General features: G+C 43.7%; 1 protein-coding gene across 1 annotated transcript in view; it reads left to right on the top strand.

The window, feature by feature from the left end:
* LOC115088684 (olfactory receptor 5I1-like) overlaps positions 1-14,441 on the top strand; it is a 35,564-nt gene extending 21,123 nt beyond the window's left edge. Inside the window, exon 2 of the mRNA XM_029596940.1 lies at positions 13,498-14,441. Coding sequence (XP_029452800.1) covers positions 13,498-14,441 — 944 coding nt within the window. The remainder of the gene's footprint in view (positions 1-13,497) is intronic.
* The last annotated feature ends 4,676 nt before the right edge of the window (positions 14,442-19,117 follow it).

The raw sequence follows: 19,117 nt of genomic DNA, 5'->3' as shown, positions 1-19,117 counted from the left end.
TTGGTGAATATATAGTTATTTTATGAGACGATATATGTTTATATTTTTGTAAACTGCCTAGATTTTCCCCCCGCACTCCCTCATGTGATGCTATTCTTGATTCATTAAATGCTTTAGGCTACAAGCAATCTATCCATTTGCCCACTCACAAGGCGGGTCACACCCTTGACCTCCTCTTTACCAATGCCCTCATACAAACTGACACCCCCTCTCACACACCTATCCCCTGGTTAGATCATCACCTTATCAAAACTGATCTCTCCATCAAGACACCTACCTGCCATGATAGTACAAAAAAAACCATACATTACAGGAAAAACTGTACCAGAGATGACCTTATATCAGCCATCGCTAACAAACTTGACAATCTAGAACTCACCAATGTAGACACAGCTCTTGCCTCCTGGTATGACATCACCAATAATATAGCTAATTCTGCCTGCCCCCGGCAAACTAAACTTATCTGTCCTCAAAGTAACAAGAGTAAGAAACCTTGGTACTCCCAAGAGCTAAAAAACCTTAAACAACACCTTCGAAAATCTGAAAAGATTTGGCGCAAAGATCCCTCACACACACACCTGGCACAATTTAAAACCTCCCTACATCTATATAATGACAAACTTAACATGACAAAACGAGACTTCTATGCCAACAAGATACACCAATTCCAATACAACCCTAAAGTACTATATGGTTACGTTAACTCACTTACCAAGACGGCTGCCCCCGACATCCCTGACGTAGTAGCCAAATCGAAATGTGAAGATCTAGCCACCTTCTTCCAAACCAAAGTAGACAAGTTACTTTCAAAGTTCACCCCTTGTGCCAGTCCCATCAACATTGTCGAACCCGATTTCATCAATACAAAGACTTGCAACAATACTACTGTTCTCTCCTCCCTAGACTGCACCTCAACATTAGAAATAGAAACCTTTATCAAGAAAGCCAAACCTTCCACTCACCCATCTGACACCAAACCCACAAAACATCTCCTCACAATACCCAATATTATTGCTAAACCATTAACAAATATCATTAACCTCTCCATTAACTTGGGACAGGTACCTCTCCCCTTGAAACAGGCTATCGTCAAACACATCCTAAAGAAACCCAAACTTGACCCCTCTGATCTAGCCAACTATCGCCCTATTTCCAATCTTCCATTTATTGCTAAACTCCTTGAAAAAACCGTTAACAAGCAACTCACAGAATACCTTGAAGACAATCACATCCTTGCCCCCGCACATTACGGCTTTCGGAAATCTCATAGTACTGAGACTCTTTTACTTTCCCTAACAGACCACATTATTAAAGGATTTGAGAAAGGACAATCATACATACTAGTCTTCCTTGACATCTCCTCCGCATTTGACACATGTCAGCCATCCCATTCTCCTACAGCGGTTGACTGAAATAGGCATTACAGGTGTTGCCCACAACTGGTTCAATTCATATCTCAGCAATAGAGATTACAAAATTCAGCTAGGCAATCATGTTTCCAAGGCTATCCCCCTTAATCAAGGTGTCCCTCAAGGTTCATCCCTCTCTTCAACCCTCTTCAATATTTACATTCTACCCCTCTGTCACTTCCTATCCAGCCTAAATCTCCCACACTACATATATGCTGACGATGTTCAGCTCCTCATACCCATCACTGACTCTCTTTCTAAAACCATGGATTTCTGGAACGATACTCTCCAATCCATAAACAATCTCCTTTCTTCCATCCACCTAGCTCTCAACACTACTAAAACTGAAATCATGCTCATCTCACCCCTTAACCACTCGATCCTTCCCCCTCTTTCACAGTTCCAATTTGCACAACAAGTCCATGATCTGGGTATCATTCTCGATGGGCATTTCACACTGAAGAAATTTATCAACAACATACTAAAAGATGGCTTCTTTAAACTTCATACACTAAAAAAACTAAAACCCTTACTACACCCCCCCGATTTCCAAACAGTGCTCCAAACCACCATCTTCGCCAAAACCGACTACTGCAACTCCCTTCTCCTCGGCCTTCCTAACAACGCCATTCACCCAATTCAAATTTTACAAAACACAACAGCCCGAATCTTGACCAACTTACGCAGACACGACCATATTACACCTGTTCTAAAAGATCTACATTGGCTCCCAATAGCTTTCCGTATACAATATAAGACTCTCTCTCTCATCCACAAGGCTTTATACAATCCTGAAATGAACTGGTTTAATGAATCCTTCCGCTTACACCAGTCTAATAAGCCTACTAGACACGCACATCTCGCAACTATGCCCATCCCTTCCCCTAAACTCTACAAACTAACATCTACCAGAGCCCGTGCAATATCGATAGCCGGGCCGACCCTTTGGAACACAATGCCAGTTGAACTACGGCAAGAGGAATGCCTCAAATCGTTCAAGCGGAAACTCAAGACCTGGCTCTTCGCCAAGGCATACACCTAATTTCTCCCTTCCTCTCCACTGCCCACCCTTCCTCTCCTCTGCCCCCCTCTTCTGGCCCTCTATCCCCTCACTTCGCCCTTCTCCTACCTTTTTCTCCCCCCCTCACCTCATACACTTTTTCTCCCCCCCTCACCTCATACCTTTTTCTCCCCCCCTCACCTCGTTCCCTTCCCTCTGCTCGCCACTCCCCCCTCTCCTCCTAGCACCCCTAAACTGCTTATCTCTTAGTGTCTTCCTTCTGTACATATGTATATATTTACAAACCTCGTTGATTATTTAATGCAAATTTCCCCTTGTTATTCACACCCTCATTTATTCATTTGTTAACTTGTTTTATTTGTTCAATGTAAAGCGCCATGCCTGGCATTTGTTTGTGTTACACTGTAAACCGATGTGATATCCTGGATGAATGTCGGTATATAAAAATTTTAAATAAATAAATAAATAGATTTTCTATATGGGTGGTATATCAAGTCTTCATAAACATTTAAAGGTCCCATCTATATCAATAGGATGACACCATGAAAGTAAACCAGTAACCAGCAGGATCAATCACAGACACAAAGAGAGAGACTTTCAGGTTAAACGTGAGGGAAAATCTTTCTTCACCTTTAGGGCACTGAGGATCCGAGGCAGCGTAAATTCAGGTAAGAAACTTTTGCAGCTAGAGATCCTCTTGACACTCATCTTAGAGTTCTATTGCCTGAATTAGTCCTGGAGAAAACTGGATTCTTATTCTTTACAGACTATGGTAACTTTTAGAGGCCAAAATAAGATATTTTTCCACATGAGAAGAAACTATGAAGGCAATATTTAGCGCCGTTTGTCCACATAAGTTCGGTCTTAGCTAGAAATAAGAACATAAGAACATAAGAAATTGCCATGCTGGGTCAGACCAAGGGTCCATCAAGCCCAGCATCCTGTTTCCAACAGAGGCCAGACCAGGCCACAAGAACCTGGCAATTACCCAAACACCTAGAAGATCCCATGCTACTGATGCAATTAATAGCAGTGACTATTCCCTAAGTAAACTTGATTAATAGCAGTTAATGGACTTCTCTTCCAAGAACTTATCCAAACCTTTTTTGAACCCAGCTACACTAACTGCACTAACCACTGCCCATGAGTTAGCTGGATAAATGTTTATCTGACTAAAAATTATCCAACTACTTCAGGGGAGGATCAGGGCAATCAGAGGCAGAGTTGGTTATCCAGCTAAGGAATACATTTTCAAAGTGGTTTCCAGCGTAAAAGTGGCATAAATGCATGTAAGTAGCTTGTACGTACAGATATGCTATCTTATAAATGTTGACTCGTGTATTTTCCATTTAACGTATTGTGTTTACCGGCAGCGAAATGGGGTGGTTTAGGGGCATTTCCTGGTGGGATTTAGAAGGATGCGTACATATTACTGAACTTATTTGTACATTTACTGGTGCAATTTTTGGGTGGGAGGTCTTAGGGAAGTAGTGGAATTAGAGAAAGTAAGCACTGGAAATATTTGCATGTACTGAAACATGCAGGTGTACCTTCAAAGCAGAACTCCACCCTATTTTATAAACTGTGCAGATCCTACCACAGAGTTTATAAAATAGGATAAATCTCCACTCATCCACTTATACATCAAATGCTGTACCACGAATAGGTTTGAAAATTGGACTCCCTGTTAGCTGGATAAATGCTGATTTTCTGACTTATCTGGCTAACATTGCCAAATAACTTTAGGACACACAAAGAGCAGTCGGGTATACTCAGTGATGGGGCTGCGCCACTGAATATCCTGCCAAAGTTAGCCAAATAAATTTGCAGCTGAATATCAAACTCTGTAAGTCCTTCATCAGATATGGTCCAGAGCAGAGCTTCTCTGCCACCGTGCCACTGCACACTGGTGTGCCACAGCAAGATCCATTCTGTGCCACGGTGGTCTCCCTTCCCCCTTCTCTGCTGCAGAAGGAAATTTAGCACCATTCACATAGGGCCTGTGCCCAGAGTCTCAGAGACTCATTTTTTTTCAATCCCAGCTGGGCCCGGGTCAAAAAAAGAAGGCTGCTGAGTGGGTCTGGGCCCTGCAGCTAAAGACAGAATATTGGAGCATTGGGCCCAGCTGTGGAGCCCAAGAGAAGGCTCAAGGCTGCCACATCAGACCTGACACAAGTGGCTGAAGAAAGAAGGCTCTTAGTCATGTCCGGGCAGTGCAGCAAAAGAGAGAACATTGCTACATTGGGGCCAGGCTGTGCAATCAAAGACAAAATGTTGCCATGTCGGGCCCAGGCCATGTGGCTAAAGAGAGAAAATTGATCCCCTTGATGGAAGAGAGGTGGTTGCAGCATCAGTGGCAGTGCAAAAGAGAAGAGTCAGCTTCCAACAGCAAAATGCACATTCAGGGGAGTGTGAGAGAGTGTGAGAGCTTATGTGAGTGAATGTAAGCAGTAGCATGTGCAAGAGGTGTGTTTGTGAGCAATAGCTTGTGTGAAAGTTTGTGTGTGAGAGTAATAGCGTGTGTGAGAGCTTGTGTATGTGTGAGCAATAGAATGTGTAAGAGCTTGTGAGCACATGTGAGTGATGCAGCATGGGTGCAAGGAGGTAACTGATGCTGTCTGCACATCCCTGGAAGAGAGAGAGCATGCAAGAACAGATAGGGGAGAGAAAAAATGAGAGAGCATGTGTGTGAGCATGTCTGTATGTGAGTATGTGAGAGAGAGTGGGATTGGGATTGGGATGCTGCTTGTGTATGTGCCTATAAGAGAGAAGGAGAATGGGAGTCTGTCTGTGTGTGTGCTTGTGTGAGAGAGAGTGACATTGGGAGCCTGCTTGTGTTTGCCAGTGTGTGAGGGAGAGAGTTTGAGAGCCTTCTTGTGTACCCCCTGTATGTGAGAGTGAAATATTGGGAGCCTGCCTGCATGTGTGCCTGTGAGAGAGAATGAGAGAGAAAAATTGGGAGCCTGTTTATGTGTGTGTGCGTGCCTGTGAGAGATAGATTGAGAACCTGCTTGTGTGTGTGCCTGTGAGGGAGAGAGAGAGAAAGGGAGATTGGGAGCCTGCTTGTGTGTGTGTGTGTGTGTGTGTGTGTGTGCCTGTCAGATAAAGGAAGAGAGAGAGAGAGAGACAGAGAGAAAGATTGAGAACCTGCTTTTGTGTGTGCTTGTGTGAGAGAGAGAAAGATTGGGAGCCTGTATGCATGTGTGTCTGTGAGAGAGAATGAGAGAGAAAAATTGGGAGCCTGTTTATGTGTGTGTGCGTGCCTGTGAGAGATAGATTGAGAACCTGCTTGTGTGTGTGCCTGTGAGAGAGAGAGAGAAAGGGAGATTGGGAGCTTGCTTGTGTGTGTGTGTGTGTGTGTGTGCCTGTCAGATAGAGAAAGAGAGAGAGAGAGAGAGAAAGATTGGGAGCCTGCTTGTGTGTGTGTGTGTGAGGGAGAAAATAAAGCGTGTGTGGCCCTCACTCCCCCAATCCTTGACAATCTCAGGGTGACAAAATCAAAAGAGAGGAGTTTTTTAAAATCCTTAATTTAATCATTGGATATTGTTTGAGTTTCTGCTTTTTTTTATTTTTTGTTTATGCATTTTTGTCAAACATACAAAGAATCACCTTTGCATTGAAATACATGGACAACAATTCTAAGCAAATAAGCAAACAATAAGAAACCAAGTTATACTGGTTACCCCACAAGTCCAGTTCATACTAGTTTTACACATGGTTTTTCCCCTTGCTTAAGTTTTATCCAAGTTTATTCTCCTCCTTGTTCAATGTAAGACAATTTTTGTCATTGTTTGTGGTTGGAATGTAAACCGTAGTGAGAAGTAACTCTGTTATTTGAACTTCGGTATATAAAAGTTATAAATAAATAAATATTGAATTATCGTCCATTTAAACAAAGAAAAAGAGAGGGAAGTTGTAAACTAAGGCCTGGATTTATCAAAATGCACTAAATATCACATGTGATAGGAAAAGGGGTGTGTTTTATGTTAATAGGCTGTTTATTGCAAAGTGCGCTATCTTAGTGCTTTGCATAGGTATCAATGCGGTAACTTTTTTTGCACTTTGTGGTAAGTACCACAAGAGAGAGAACCTAGCTATAAGGTCTTCATACTAGATAGGTATTTATTAGGGATGTGAATCATTTTTTGACGATTTAAAAAAATCGTCAGATAATTTTTAAATAGTCAAAAATCATTAGAGTCGCGATACAATACAAATTCCCCCGATTTATCGTGAAAAATCATAAATCGGGGGAGGGGTGGAGGGCGGGAAAACCGGCACACTAAAAAACCCCTAAACCCACCCCGACCCTTTAAAACTAATCCCCCACCCTCCAGAACCCCCCCAAAATGTTTTAAATTACCTGGTGGTCCAGTGGGGGGGGGGGGGGGCCCGGCACGATCTCCCGCTCTTGGGCCATCGGCGCCATTTTGGCTGCCACTAATATAAATTGTGCCGATGGCCTAATAAAACAAAAACCCACCCGACCCTTTAAAATGTCCCCCTTAGCTTCCCCCCCTCCCAACCCCCCAAAACCTTTTAAAATTACCTGGTGGGCCAGCGGGGGTGCGGGGAGCGATCTCCAGCTCTCAGGCCATCGGCTGCCACTTATAAAGATGGCGCCGATGGCCCTTTGCCCTTACCATGTGACAGGGTATCCGTGCCATTGGCCGGCCCCTGTCACATGGTCGGAGCACTGGATGGCCGGTGGCCATCTTTGAAGATGGCCGGCGCTCCTACCATGTGACAGGGGCCGGCCAATGGCACAGATACCCTGTCACATGGTAAGGGCAAAGGGCCATCGGCGCCATCTTTATGAGTGGCAGCCAACGTCCCGAGAATGGGAGATCGCTCCTGGGACCACCACTGGACCACCAGGTAATTTTAAAATGTTTTTGGGGGATCGGGAGGGTGGGGAAGCTAAGAGGTCATTTTTAAAAGGTCGGGTGGTTTGTTTTTTTTTATCGGGCCATCGGCGCCATTTTTGAGTGGCAGCCAAAATGGTGCCGATGGCTCGAGAGTGGGAGATCGGTCTCCGCACCCCCACTGGACCACCAGGTACTCGTAAAAAGTTTTGGGCTGGTTTGGGAGGGTGGGGGAAGGTAAGGGGTCAATTTTAAAGGGTCGGGCCTCACTAAAAAAAAAATTAATGATGTGAATCGGAACCGATTCCGATTCACATCACCACCGATCAGATTTTTTTGTCCCTCCATCCGAACCCGATCGTTAAGACGATCGGGCACATGATTCACATCCCTAATATTTATACCTCTATAGGAGGTCCACCTAGCTACTCGAGGTGAGCTTTAGGTATTAGTGTATGGAGGTTAGGTGCCACTTTGACATGCAACGTGTGACGTACGAACAGAACAGTGTGCTCTTGTGAAGATTTGATGACCTTCGGAGTGAGGAAACTCATCCAAAGATGAGATTTGTGCAATTTTCTCTCAACCTAGCTTGATGTTACTTAGGTAGAGAGTCCATCATGCTAAGAGAACATTGCAAAAATCTCATCTTTATGTGAGTTTCCTCACTCCAAAGGTCATCAAATCTTCACAAGAGCACACTGTTCTGTTCGTATGTCTCACTCTGCATGTCAAAGTGGCCCCTAACCCCCTACACTAATACCTAAACCTCACCTCGAGTAGCTAGGTGGACCTCCTATAGAGGTATAAATACTTACCTAGTATGAGAGCCTTTTAGGTCATCTCTCTCTCCCTCTTTCTCTCTCTCTCCCTCCCTCCCTCCCTCTCCCTCTCAACACTGTTTACCAGAAATCCTGTCCCAAACTCCTCCCCTTTTCCTAATTTGCATCGCATTATACGTTATGCTGTTTTCTCATGCGTTAAAGGTGCTTTTCACATGTGAAAACGCCATATAGCACTTTGATAAATGACCCTCTAAGGGAGAAATAAAGAGGAAAAAAAGAAATTAGCTTAGCATGCAGTTTAACTGAACATTATCAATACCACTAATGATGCTGGAGAGGAAGTTAGTGGGTGTTTGGAGTCCAAAAAAGCCTTAAGCTGTTCAGAAACAAATATTATTATAGCTAATATGATATTTCAGGGATATCTAAGGGAAAAAGAACATCAAACAGATAGCTTCTTGCCTAAAAGACAAAAATGTTCTTCTTCTCTCCTGAGTTGCACATGATATGTCAGGAAACACCAGAATGGGCTGACCATAAAATAAAGATGAGAAATTACAAAAAGAATTATGCATAACTCAACATAAATCCTGTGAGGTAAAAAAGGGAACTAACAATGTGGAACGATCAAGAATATCAGAGGAGCTCTCAAGGAAGTCAGTCAAATTAGAAACTACTTGGTTATTTTGAGAAGAAACAGAGGAAAGAAAAAACATTTTTCTAATAGATGGAAGACTATCAGTTGGAAATTTCAAGACCTCAGAGAGATATAGTTTAACATTTATTCTTTTTCTTAGAATGATTTTAATATTATGAATGCTTGATGTTTTGTGAGGAATGATGATATTTCTGTTTTTTCATTGTTGCACTGCATAATACAGTCGGGCTTGTGGTTTCCACTTCAGTTTTTGTCAGCATGTTTATATTCATGCTCTGTCCTTTCTATTTTGTTTTGGGGAGGATCTGAATGTATAACTTTAATTCTTGCTGTAAAAATGATGTTATCTCATCACTGGCTTTTACGGCACTATGGTCATCTCGTCTTTATTTCTATTTTAAGAACAATTAGCTGTTTATTAATTTCGCCTGCATACTGTTGCGCGGGAGGTGCACCCTTGGTCTGGTGGAGGATTGGTATGGCCCTCTGGTCAGACCCAGAGAGTGCCTGCCACCAGGAGGCAGAGCTCACAGGGAGACAGAGGCTAACTGGAGCTTCACCAATAACAGTCCGGGGTTTCCGCAAGTTGAGCCCTTGGGTACCTGGACCACCTGGACTTAGGTGGGCCTCTGCTAGTCTCCCGGAGAGGTAGTGGAAGGGTGTGCCCACCACAAGCAAGGGTGCATGGCTGATGCAGAATGAATGGACTATACCCGAACTGGAAGCTCCGGAGACCTCAGGGAGGTAGCAGTCCAGGGAGGCTCTCTGGGTGAGACAGGCAGCGCTAATCATACTAGGCCACCAATAGTGCCTTCGAAGCATCTCGAGAGTCCGAGCCCGACTGGATGGCCGGTCAGCTTAGAGTTATGAGCCCAACGGAGCATGCACTAATAGAGACGGTGAGGGACCACTGTCTTCCCAGCTGGTAACGTGGTGGTGACTGCTACTGATATGCAAGCGGGATCGATGATGTGCTTAGGCGTCTTGGGTGTGTCTTCTGGCTCAGCGGAGTGAGAGAGTGCATCTGCATGGAGGTTTTTAACTGCAGGGTGATAGGGGAGTTTGAAGTTTAAACGTTCAAAGAACAGGGCCCAATGGGCTTGTCTTGGGTTAAGTAATTGGGCCTCCTTTAGATGTTCTAGATTCTTGTGATTAGTAAATATTGTGAATTTGTGTTGCGCTCCCTCCAGCCAGGGGCGCCATTCCTGGAGGGCAAGTTTTACTGCTAGGAGTTCACGGTCCCCTATAGTACAATTTTGCTTGGTGGAGGAGAATTTATGTGAGTAGAAGGAACATGGTACTAGAGTTCCCTTACTGGAGTATTGGCTCAAGACCGCCCCTGCTCTGATGGTGGATGCATCGACTTCGACGATGAAGGGGTGGTTAGGATCCAGATGTTGTAGACATAGTCTGGTATAGAAGGCTTCTTTCAAGGCCTGAAATGCTGTCTAGGCCTTGGGGCTCCACACACGAAGGTCACATCCCTTCCTAGTCATGGCGGTGAGTGGAGCGGCCAGCGTGGAGTAATTAGCGATGAAGTTTTGATAGTAATTTGTAAACCCAAGGAATTTTTGTAGGGTGCAGAGGCCTACTGGTTGAGGCCAATCTGGAATGCCCTGGAGTTTGTCGGGGTCCATGGTGAAGCCACGGTTGGAAATGATGTAGCCTAAATAGGGAAGACTGGGTTGTTCAAAAATTCATTTCTCTAATTTCGTATAGAGATAATGGTCTCTGTGATGTTGGAGGACTGTTTGAATGTAGGAATGATGAGACTTTGTCTTTGGAGAATATTAGTATATCGTCCAGATATACTATGACAAATGTGTATACAAGGTCCCGGAAGATCTCGTTCATTAACCGTTGAAAGACTGCAGGGGCATGGCAAAGTCCAAAGGGCATTACTACGTACTCGTAATGGCCGTCTTTTGTGTTGAAGGCAGTTTTCCAGATGTCTTCCAGTTGAATCCGTACAAGGTTATACGCCCCTCGGAGATCCAATTTTGTAAAGATTTGTGCACCCTGCAGGCGGTCAAATAGTTCACTAATAAGTGCAAGTGGATAATGGTCCTTACGAGTTACTGCGTTCAAACCTCTGTAGTCTATGCAGGGTCTCAAGCTGCAATCTTTCTTCTTTACGAAGAAGAACCCGGCTCCTGCCGGGGAATTAGAGGGTCTTATGAATCCTTTATCCAAATTTTCTTTGATGTAGGCAGACATTGCATGGGTTTCAGGGAGTGACAAGGGATAGGTTCTGCCCTTGGGGGGCATGGTTCCAGGCAGCAGTTCTATGGGTCAATTAAACTCTCAAAGTGGAGGCAGGATGGGAGCGTTTTGTTTGGAGAATTCCGAGTATGGGGCAGGTAACCCAGGAAGGATTGTTGAGTTGAGGATGGTCAAAGATGGAGACACCTGCCATAAACAGTGGGTTTGACATTGAGGGCCCCACTGTTAGTTGCAGGGATTGCCAGTTGAAGTGGGGTGCGTGTAACTGGAGCCAGGGAAGTCCAAGTATTACGTGGTGCGTGGATCGTTTCAAGATCAGGAGTGAGATCTCCTCATCTCACTTAGCCACTGCCATTAGCAATGGTAACGTGGAATAGACTTAGTTTTTGGGCACTTGCCAGGTTCTTATGGCCTGGATTGGCCACTGTTGGAAACAGGATGCTGGGCTTGATGGACTCTTGGTCTGACCCAGTATGGCATTTTCTTATGTTCTTATGTTCATCATGGAGGGTCCTAACGGTGAGGCGAATGGTCATGGTACGGTGGGTGATGCTACCGTGGTGATGCTACCGTGGAGATGCTCTCCCTGTATCGAGGCAATACTGAGTGGTACCTCTAGAGGTTGGATGGGTATTTGGAGAAGCTTGACGATATCTTCCATAATAAAGTTTCCAGTCGCCCCAGTGTCCATGACGGCGGTGGTGGCGAATGATTGCGACTCCCTAAGGAGGGAGATAGGAAGCAATAGTTGAGGGCCAGAAACAGTAGCTCCCAAGCTCAGGATCCCCGCTGGGCTCAGGCTTTTGAGTTTCCCGGACGCACTATGCAAGTCTGAAGAAGATGTCCGGAACTACCTCAATATAAGCAAAGGCCCGCCTTTCTGCGTTGGAGTCAGGCGGCCATGATTGATTTGCATGGGCACCTCGGGAGGCTGAGGAGCCACTGGTAAGGCCTTCAACTGAGACTCGTTGAATGGGTTGGTCATAGAGCAGGAGGTCGTAGGACCCTTACCTCCTGTTGTCGTTGTCAAAGACGGTAGTCGATTCTACCGACCAGGGAGATGAGGTCTTCCAGAGATACAGGGATCTCAAGGGCAGCCAGTTCATCCTTAAAGGCAGGAGACAGTCCCTCAAGGTAGAGTGCCTGCAAGCAGTCTTCTTGCCACCCTAACTCAATGGCTAGTGTTCTAAACTCCACTGAATACTCAACGAGCAAGTGCGAGCCTTGACGGAGGTGGAGTAGGTGGTGGCCAGTGACTGCCTGTTGGCCCGGGTCCTTGAAGGTACGTTAGAAGTTGAAGATGAATTGAGGGAGCTGGCGAAGAATGGTGTCAGAATGCTCCCAGAGTGGGGAAGCCTATGCCAGGGCCTTCCCCCTCAAGGCATTGTTATCGCTCCGCTCCCCCTGAGGGGCGGAGTTAGCAATCTGTTATCACTCTGCTCCCCAGAGGGGAGGAGTTAGCCATCTGTTATCGATCCACTCCTCCAGAGGGGAGGAGCTAGCAATCTGTAGTGATGTACTCCTCCAGAGGGGCTGAGTAGCAATCTATAGTGGATCAGCTCCTCCAGGGAGGAGGAGTTAGTAATGTTATATCTTCTGCTAGGAGGCAGCAAAGTATACTGCTCCATAGACGGAATTAGCTGTCTGTTAGCGATGTTGCTAGAAGGTTAGCAACTGGTAGTTGCTAACCTTCTAGCAACAGTGGCATATACCATAGCAATTTCCAAAAGGACACTTACATGAGTAAAATGCATTTACATGTGTAAAACCCAGTTTCAAATGTGTAATTCCTTTCGAAAATTACCTCTTTTATGAACATTTTTCCACCAGCATACTTTGTGGGCTGTTTTGAAAGGATATAGCAACAAGTTCCACAGATACAAAAATACCAGCATATTTTGGAGCAATGTGGCCTATTGAAAATGCTCCTCACATGGATTATTTTGTCAAGTTGTACAAATTGTCATGCCAAAAGAGCCAACAGAGTTTCTAGAATCAGAATCTGTAAAGATGATGGTGATGCTGAAGATGTTTCTGAAGTTGTTAAAGGACAGCCTGATGGCAGTCAGGATTATGATATTACTGATGATTTATTTATTTATTTATTTATTTATTTATTTATGGTTTTTATTTACCGGCATTCATGAAACAATCACATCATGCTGATTTACAAATAAACAGGGGTGCAATAAATACATCAAAACAGAAATAATGTGTCGAAGAAAGCAGTTACAATTAACAAGGACTGTTGAACTGGGATCAGAGGAAATAAAGATAGTTTAGCAGAGACTAAATTATATACAAGGAAATGAGGTATGGCTGCTGTGTTGGATAAGTTGATGGCGAGGTGCATTAATTTAAGTCCGGGAAAGCTTGCAGTAACAATGAGATATTACAGCTACCGGTAGTAAGAATGATCACTGCTATAATAAAATAGTCATTTCTTAAACTGGTGAAGCAGAGGATGATCATTTCAAGATAATGTGTTTCTCTTGCTGATGTAATTTTTACAGACCAGCTGGACAGATGGAGCCACAAAATTGGACAACTGTGACAGAATTTCTACTCTTGGGCTTCTCAGACCTCCCAGAACATCAGATTTCTCTCTTTGTGCTGTTCTTCACCATGTATTTGCTCAACCTACTAGGAAACACAATAATGATTACTTTAGTTGCCACTGATCATCATCTTCACACTCCCATGTATTTCTTTATCAGTAACTTGTCCTTTGTGGACATGTGTTTCAGCTCAGTCATTGTACCACAGATGCTAATCAATTTCTTCTCGGAAAGTAAAGCTATTTCATACACTGCGTGCATGACACAATTATATTTCTTCATGACATTTGCTAGTATTGAAGTGGTCCTGCTTGCTGTCATGGCCTATGATCGGTATGTGGCCATCTGTAACCCTTTGCACTACCCCATGCTCATGAATAAAAAAATATGTCTTTGTCTACTGGGAGTGTGCTGGCTCAGCGGGGCTCTACATTCCTTGTTACACATCGCCTTGATGTGTCGTTTGTCCTTCTGCAGCTCCAACAAGATCATTCACTTCTTCTGTGATGTTCCCCCACTATTCAAGCTTTCCTGCACAGACACATCCCTCAATGAGCTGATGATATTCGCAGAGGGATCATTTTTTGACATGATGCCTTTTCTGCTTATCATTGTTTCTTATATTCACATTCTCTCTACCATACTCAAAGCTTCTTCTGTGTCTACGAGATCCAAAGCCTTCTCCACCTGTTCTTCTCACATAGTAACTGTCACTTTGTATTATGGAAGCTTATTTTTTATGTATTTCCGCCCCTCAACCAGTTACTCACTGCAATATGACCGTATAGCCAGTGTGATTTACACGACATTAACACCTATGTTGAACTCATTCATCTACAGCTTGAGGAATAAGGATGTTAAAGTGGCCCTGAAGAGAGCAATAAGTGAAAAAGTATTGCAGAGGGTTTGCTCTGTTGCCTAACTCATTCCTCTATACTAACTATGTAGTCTTCTGGATCTCAGCTTAAAATCCAAGAATGGATTGGAAAAGCATTCCTTTCAGCTTTATTAGAAAGAGATTTACAAAGCTGCAATATTTTCCACAGGAAGGGTGAAATATTGCAGGGGGAGAGAATTTCCAAGATGTTTTTCTTCTCCCCAGAATAATAATGCAGCCATTTCAGCACAAAGGGGCAGATTTTTAAAATTATGCATGGGGGTACAAGTGCCCCAATACAGCGCTACCCAGCTGTGTTGGGGCACTTGGCCACACCCCCAGACCGCCATCACACTCCCGGAGCCGCCCCTGAATCGCCCCTTTTTTGAAGCCCCGGGACATACGCGCATCCCGGGGCTTACGCGCGTCGCCGACCCTATGAAAAATAGGCTCGGCCCGCGCAGGGGCAGATTTTCTCAGGTTACGCGCGTATGTTACATGTGTAGCCTTTGAAAATCTGCCCCATAATATTTTCCTGCAGAAAAAAATGATGATATAAAGTTTTGTGACAAAATGGTAAAAAATGACAGCCCACTTCATTCAGGGCCGCCATAGTGTTAAAGGGCCATGTGGCCCAAAAAACACAAAATCTCAACTGGAGGCTTTGAGGAACCCGTGCTCTCACCCCACTACTGCTAGAGGTAGCGCAGCCTAGCAAACAATTTTATTTTGGATAGTGATGCCCTGCCTTTTCCCAAACCCCACCTCTTTCCAAGAAAATGACCCCTGATTCCAAACACCAAGCCCCCTCCTTCCAGTGCCAATCCCCCCAAGGCATCAAACCACCCCATACCATTTCCATAGATTCCATTTCTGGTTTCAAGAGGGAATCCCCCCCCCCTCTCTCCCCCCCCCCCCCGCCCCCCATCCTTCTCCCCGTTACCAAGAAAATAGACCCTGGTGGTCTAGAAGGGCCCCAGGATTCCAAAATGGTGGTGACCAGACTTTGCCCAGTGGGCCCAGAGCTAGGGGGTGCTCTTGGCTGCCACTAGACCACCACAGATTCTTCTTTGTGGTGGGAGGGGGTCTGTGATCAGAAAGAGGGTAGGAGGGGGTGGGAAGGCACTATCGAGGGGGCCTCTAGATCACCAGGGTCTGTTTTCTTGCTAAGGAAGATCAACTGGCCAATTACAAACCAGGGATTAGATCTAGGGAAAGAGGGACTGGAAGGAGGATTGAATGCCTTGGAGGGGCTTGAACCAGGAGGGGCTGGGTTTTGGAATCTGGGTTCATTTTCTTGGAAAGGGAAGGGGGTTTGGGAAGAGGTGGGGTATCATTGTGTGAAATAAATCTATTATTTTACATTTTGTTAAGCTGTGCCACGTCTTGTGGCTGCAGGGAGGTGGGTGAAGGCCTTCATTTCCCTTTAAGATGCATCCTGGGAACATCAGGATGTGGATTAGCATTCTGATGTCCCAAGGAAAAAATAACTACAACTCCTTGAAATGCTATAACATTTATTTTTTTATTTATTTATTTTAATTTTTATATACCGGAATTCCTGTATGCAATACAAATCAATCCGGTTTACAAGTAACGAAAAGGTTGCCCTGGTCTGGGAGGTTAGACCTGGGTTTTTTTTACATAGAACATTGAACAATAACAATCAACCATTGAACATTATTACAAGGAACATTGAAAGTAACAATAATATTTAACCAAATAACGAATAACCTTATTCGTGTATTGAATAGTATGTGTGTGTTCACCTTTTACAAGCAACTTTAGTAGCATATATGGTCTACAGTAAGCGGTTATATAAAGGTGAATAATGACTGTTAAATAGACATGCGAATAAGCAAGTACGGGTATGAAATTAAGTGTCAAGGTGTTAGTGACACCCTGCAATGGTTGGATCTGAAAGTCAGGAGGAGGTGCCTAGTTACACTCTGGGAATTGGAATGCTTGCCTGAAGAGTCAAGTTTTTAACCTTTTTTTGAACTCTGGTAGACTGGGTTCGAGTCGTAACATGACAGGATTTTTTTTAAATCATAACATGTCAGGATTTTTTTTAAATCAGCCATGTAATTTTATTAGCATGTGATTGACTAGGCATTAGTTGCTTTACATGCATTTGTGGTGGATGCCTGGAACACCCTTCCAGAGGAATTGGTGAAGACCAGAACTGTGAAGGACTTCAAAGGGGCGTGGGATAAACACTGTGGATCCATAAAGTCTAGAGGACGTGAATGAAGAGTGGGTGGCTCGCGGGAATGATGGCTACTGCCTGGAGATAATACCCTTATTCAATAAACATACTGTGACTCCAACATTGCTCTAAGCTTCAACAGCAAGAGCAAATGTGGAAAAAAGGATTTGCAATCACAAAAAAGCGGGGAGTAGCTTGCTTGTTACGGCAGTTACTACCCCAAACCAAATAAGCCTGATACTTCACTTTCAATGCATATCAAGCATAGCTCTCTGCTTCAACGGCAGGGGAGAAAGACTGATACATCACTATTTTCCAGCATAGCTCTCTGCTTCAAAGGCAGGGGAGAAAGACTGATACATCACGCATATCCAGCATAGTTCTCTGCTTCAACGGCAGGGGAGAAAGACTGATAATTCACTATTTTCCAGCATAGCTCTCTGCTTCAAAGGCAGGGGGAATGAAGAAAAGTGGATCTATATACAGACAACAACCTACAAGGATTGAATTATTTAGTCTGGGTAAAAAAATAAGCCTGGGTGTAGCTTGCTTATTGCAGCGGTTACTACCCCTAACTAATTAAACTAGATATTTCACTTAGATGAAGTTCCAACACTGCTCTCTACATTAATGGTGGGGGTGGGAAGGGAAATAGACCAAAAGGTTACTAAGAGCCAAGAGTAACAGACAAGTATGAGGAAAAAAAAAGTGTGAAACTTGCTGGGCAGACTGGGTGGGCCGTTTGGTCTTCTGCGTCATTTCTATGTTTCTATGTTAAGTTTATGCATGTATATGCATGCCAGGCAGCTAATTTCAACAAGGATGTAATTTAAAAAAGAAAACACATGAAAATGCAAATATCATGTGATATCACTGCAACATTGCTATATTGTGCAGTAAATGCTGTTTTACATTCATTATTGCCTTATTGCAGCTTAGTAAATCTAAACTGAGGGGCAGTCGTATATGTATGAACACACTGCAAATGTTTTATTCTTTAAGAAATAGAAGGATAGCTGAAGTGATGGGGAGGAGCTGGGTCTATGCTTTCTCATAGAATGTGAAAATTGTTGCTTCATATATATTTAATACGTCTCTAGAAACCACTATATGCTCAAATATATTATAAAATAAGAAAACTAATTCAACCTATGTCAAGTAGTCGTGTTTTTGTATGTGAGCTTTTGCAGTCACATACGTGTCACCATCAGATATGAATGGCATTAAAGATGAACGTATGGTGAAGGGCATTATATTTTTCTGAAGGTAGAAGGCATATTGGGTACAAAAAAGAGGCTTCTGCCAGTGAGGTCAAAGGTCAGATGAAACCGCTACCAAATTGTCCTTTGAATGTTCTCACAACATCCACAACTTATGTTTCAAAAAAGTATGGCATATGGTGTAATGGGGAATACAGGATGAATTGGGGCATTCTGGGGTGGAGTTTAAAGGTGCGCACACATGTTGCTATTTTATAATTGGTATAAGCGCACACATTTCCAAACTTATTCATACACTTTTCCACCCGCTAATTAAATTGCAGAAGTAAAGTTGTACATGTCCTTTATTTGCAGATTTTGGGAGGAAGGTCTGGGTTAAGTGGTGAATGGTCAGGGTGAATTACTAGAGAGTGTGGGTGAACTGCTGGACGTGTTGTGAAGTTGTGATGTCAGGTACATGCGTAAATAAGTATTCTCAGAAGCAGAGTACACATATGCTTTATAAAATTCACACCTTCTTACATAACTGAGGCTTATTACATGCATGATATAATTCATGTGTTAATAAAATGTATGCACATAATTTTATAAAATGCATAAAGTATGCGTTTTCCTTCATTTTAAATATATGCAGATACTTTTGTTACATACAGAGGCCAATATTCAATAGGCCTTTTCATGAAAAGTTATCCGGCTAAAGTTAGCCAGATAACTGGTCTGATATATTCAGCAGGATACAAATCCTACTGAATATATAAGCTTACAGTTATCTGGCTACATGTACAAGATAACAAAAAACCTAACCGGTTATATTTGAAAATAGCCAGGTATGATTTTAGTTATCCGACCAGGGCCAGATATCTTTAAAGTGCTAAGTGGCAGTTTCATTAAATGTAACTAAGTAAAAATCTGTGCCAGTGGGCCATCCACTCCCTCCCCCCCAAAATATCTAATAGTCCCAGTTGGCCGTGCGCACCTCATCCTCCAAAATGTTAACATTTCCCTTTGTGTACCCCTCTCCCAGAACAAGAATGCCCTCTAACTGCTGGAATGATTGTATATATCAAACCCTGCAGCATAGGAGCACGTGAAATGACACACGTTTTCTCTTCTATTCAGAGATGACGACACCTCATCATCCTCTAAGTTGGACGAGGAAGAGTCAAAAGACGGTGATGAAGGCCCAGCCCCTCCTGACAATGAAACTGATGCCATTGCTGGGGAGGATAAAGCTCACTACCACCATCCCCTCCACCACCACCATCAGGGGACACAGCAGTGGCAGTCCAGCA

Source organism: Rhinatrema bivittatum, chromosome 3 (genome assembly GCF_901001135.1).
Source record: "Rhinatrema bivittatum chromosome 3, aRhiBiv1.1, whole genome shotgun sequence".
NCBI lineage: Eukaryota > Metazoa > Chordata > Amphibia > Gymnophiona > Rhinatrematidae > Rhinatrema > Rhinatrema bivittatum.
This window is presented reverse-complemented; position numbering and strand designations above follow the sequence as displayed.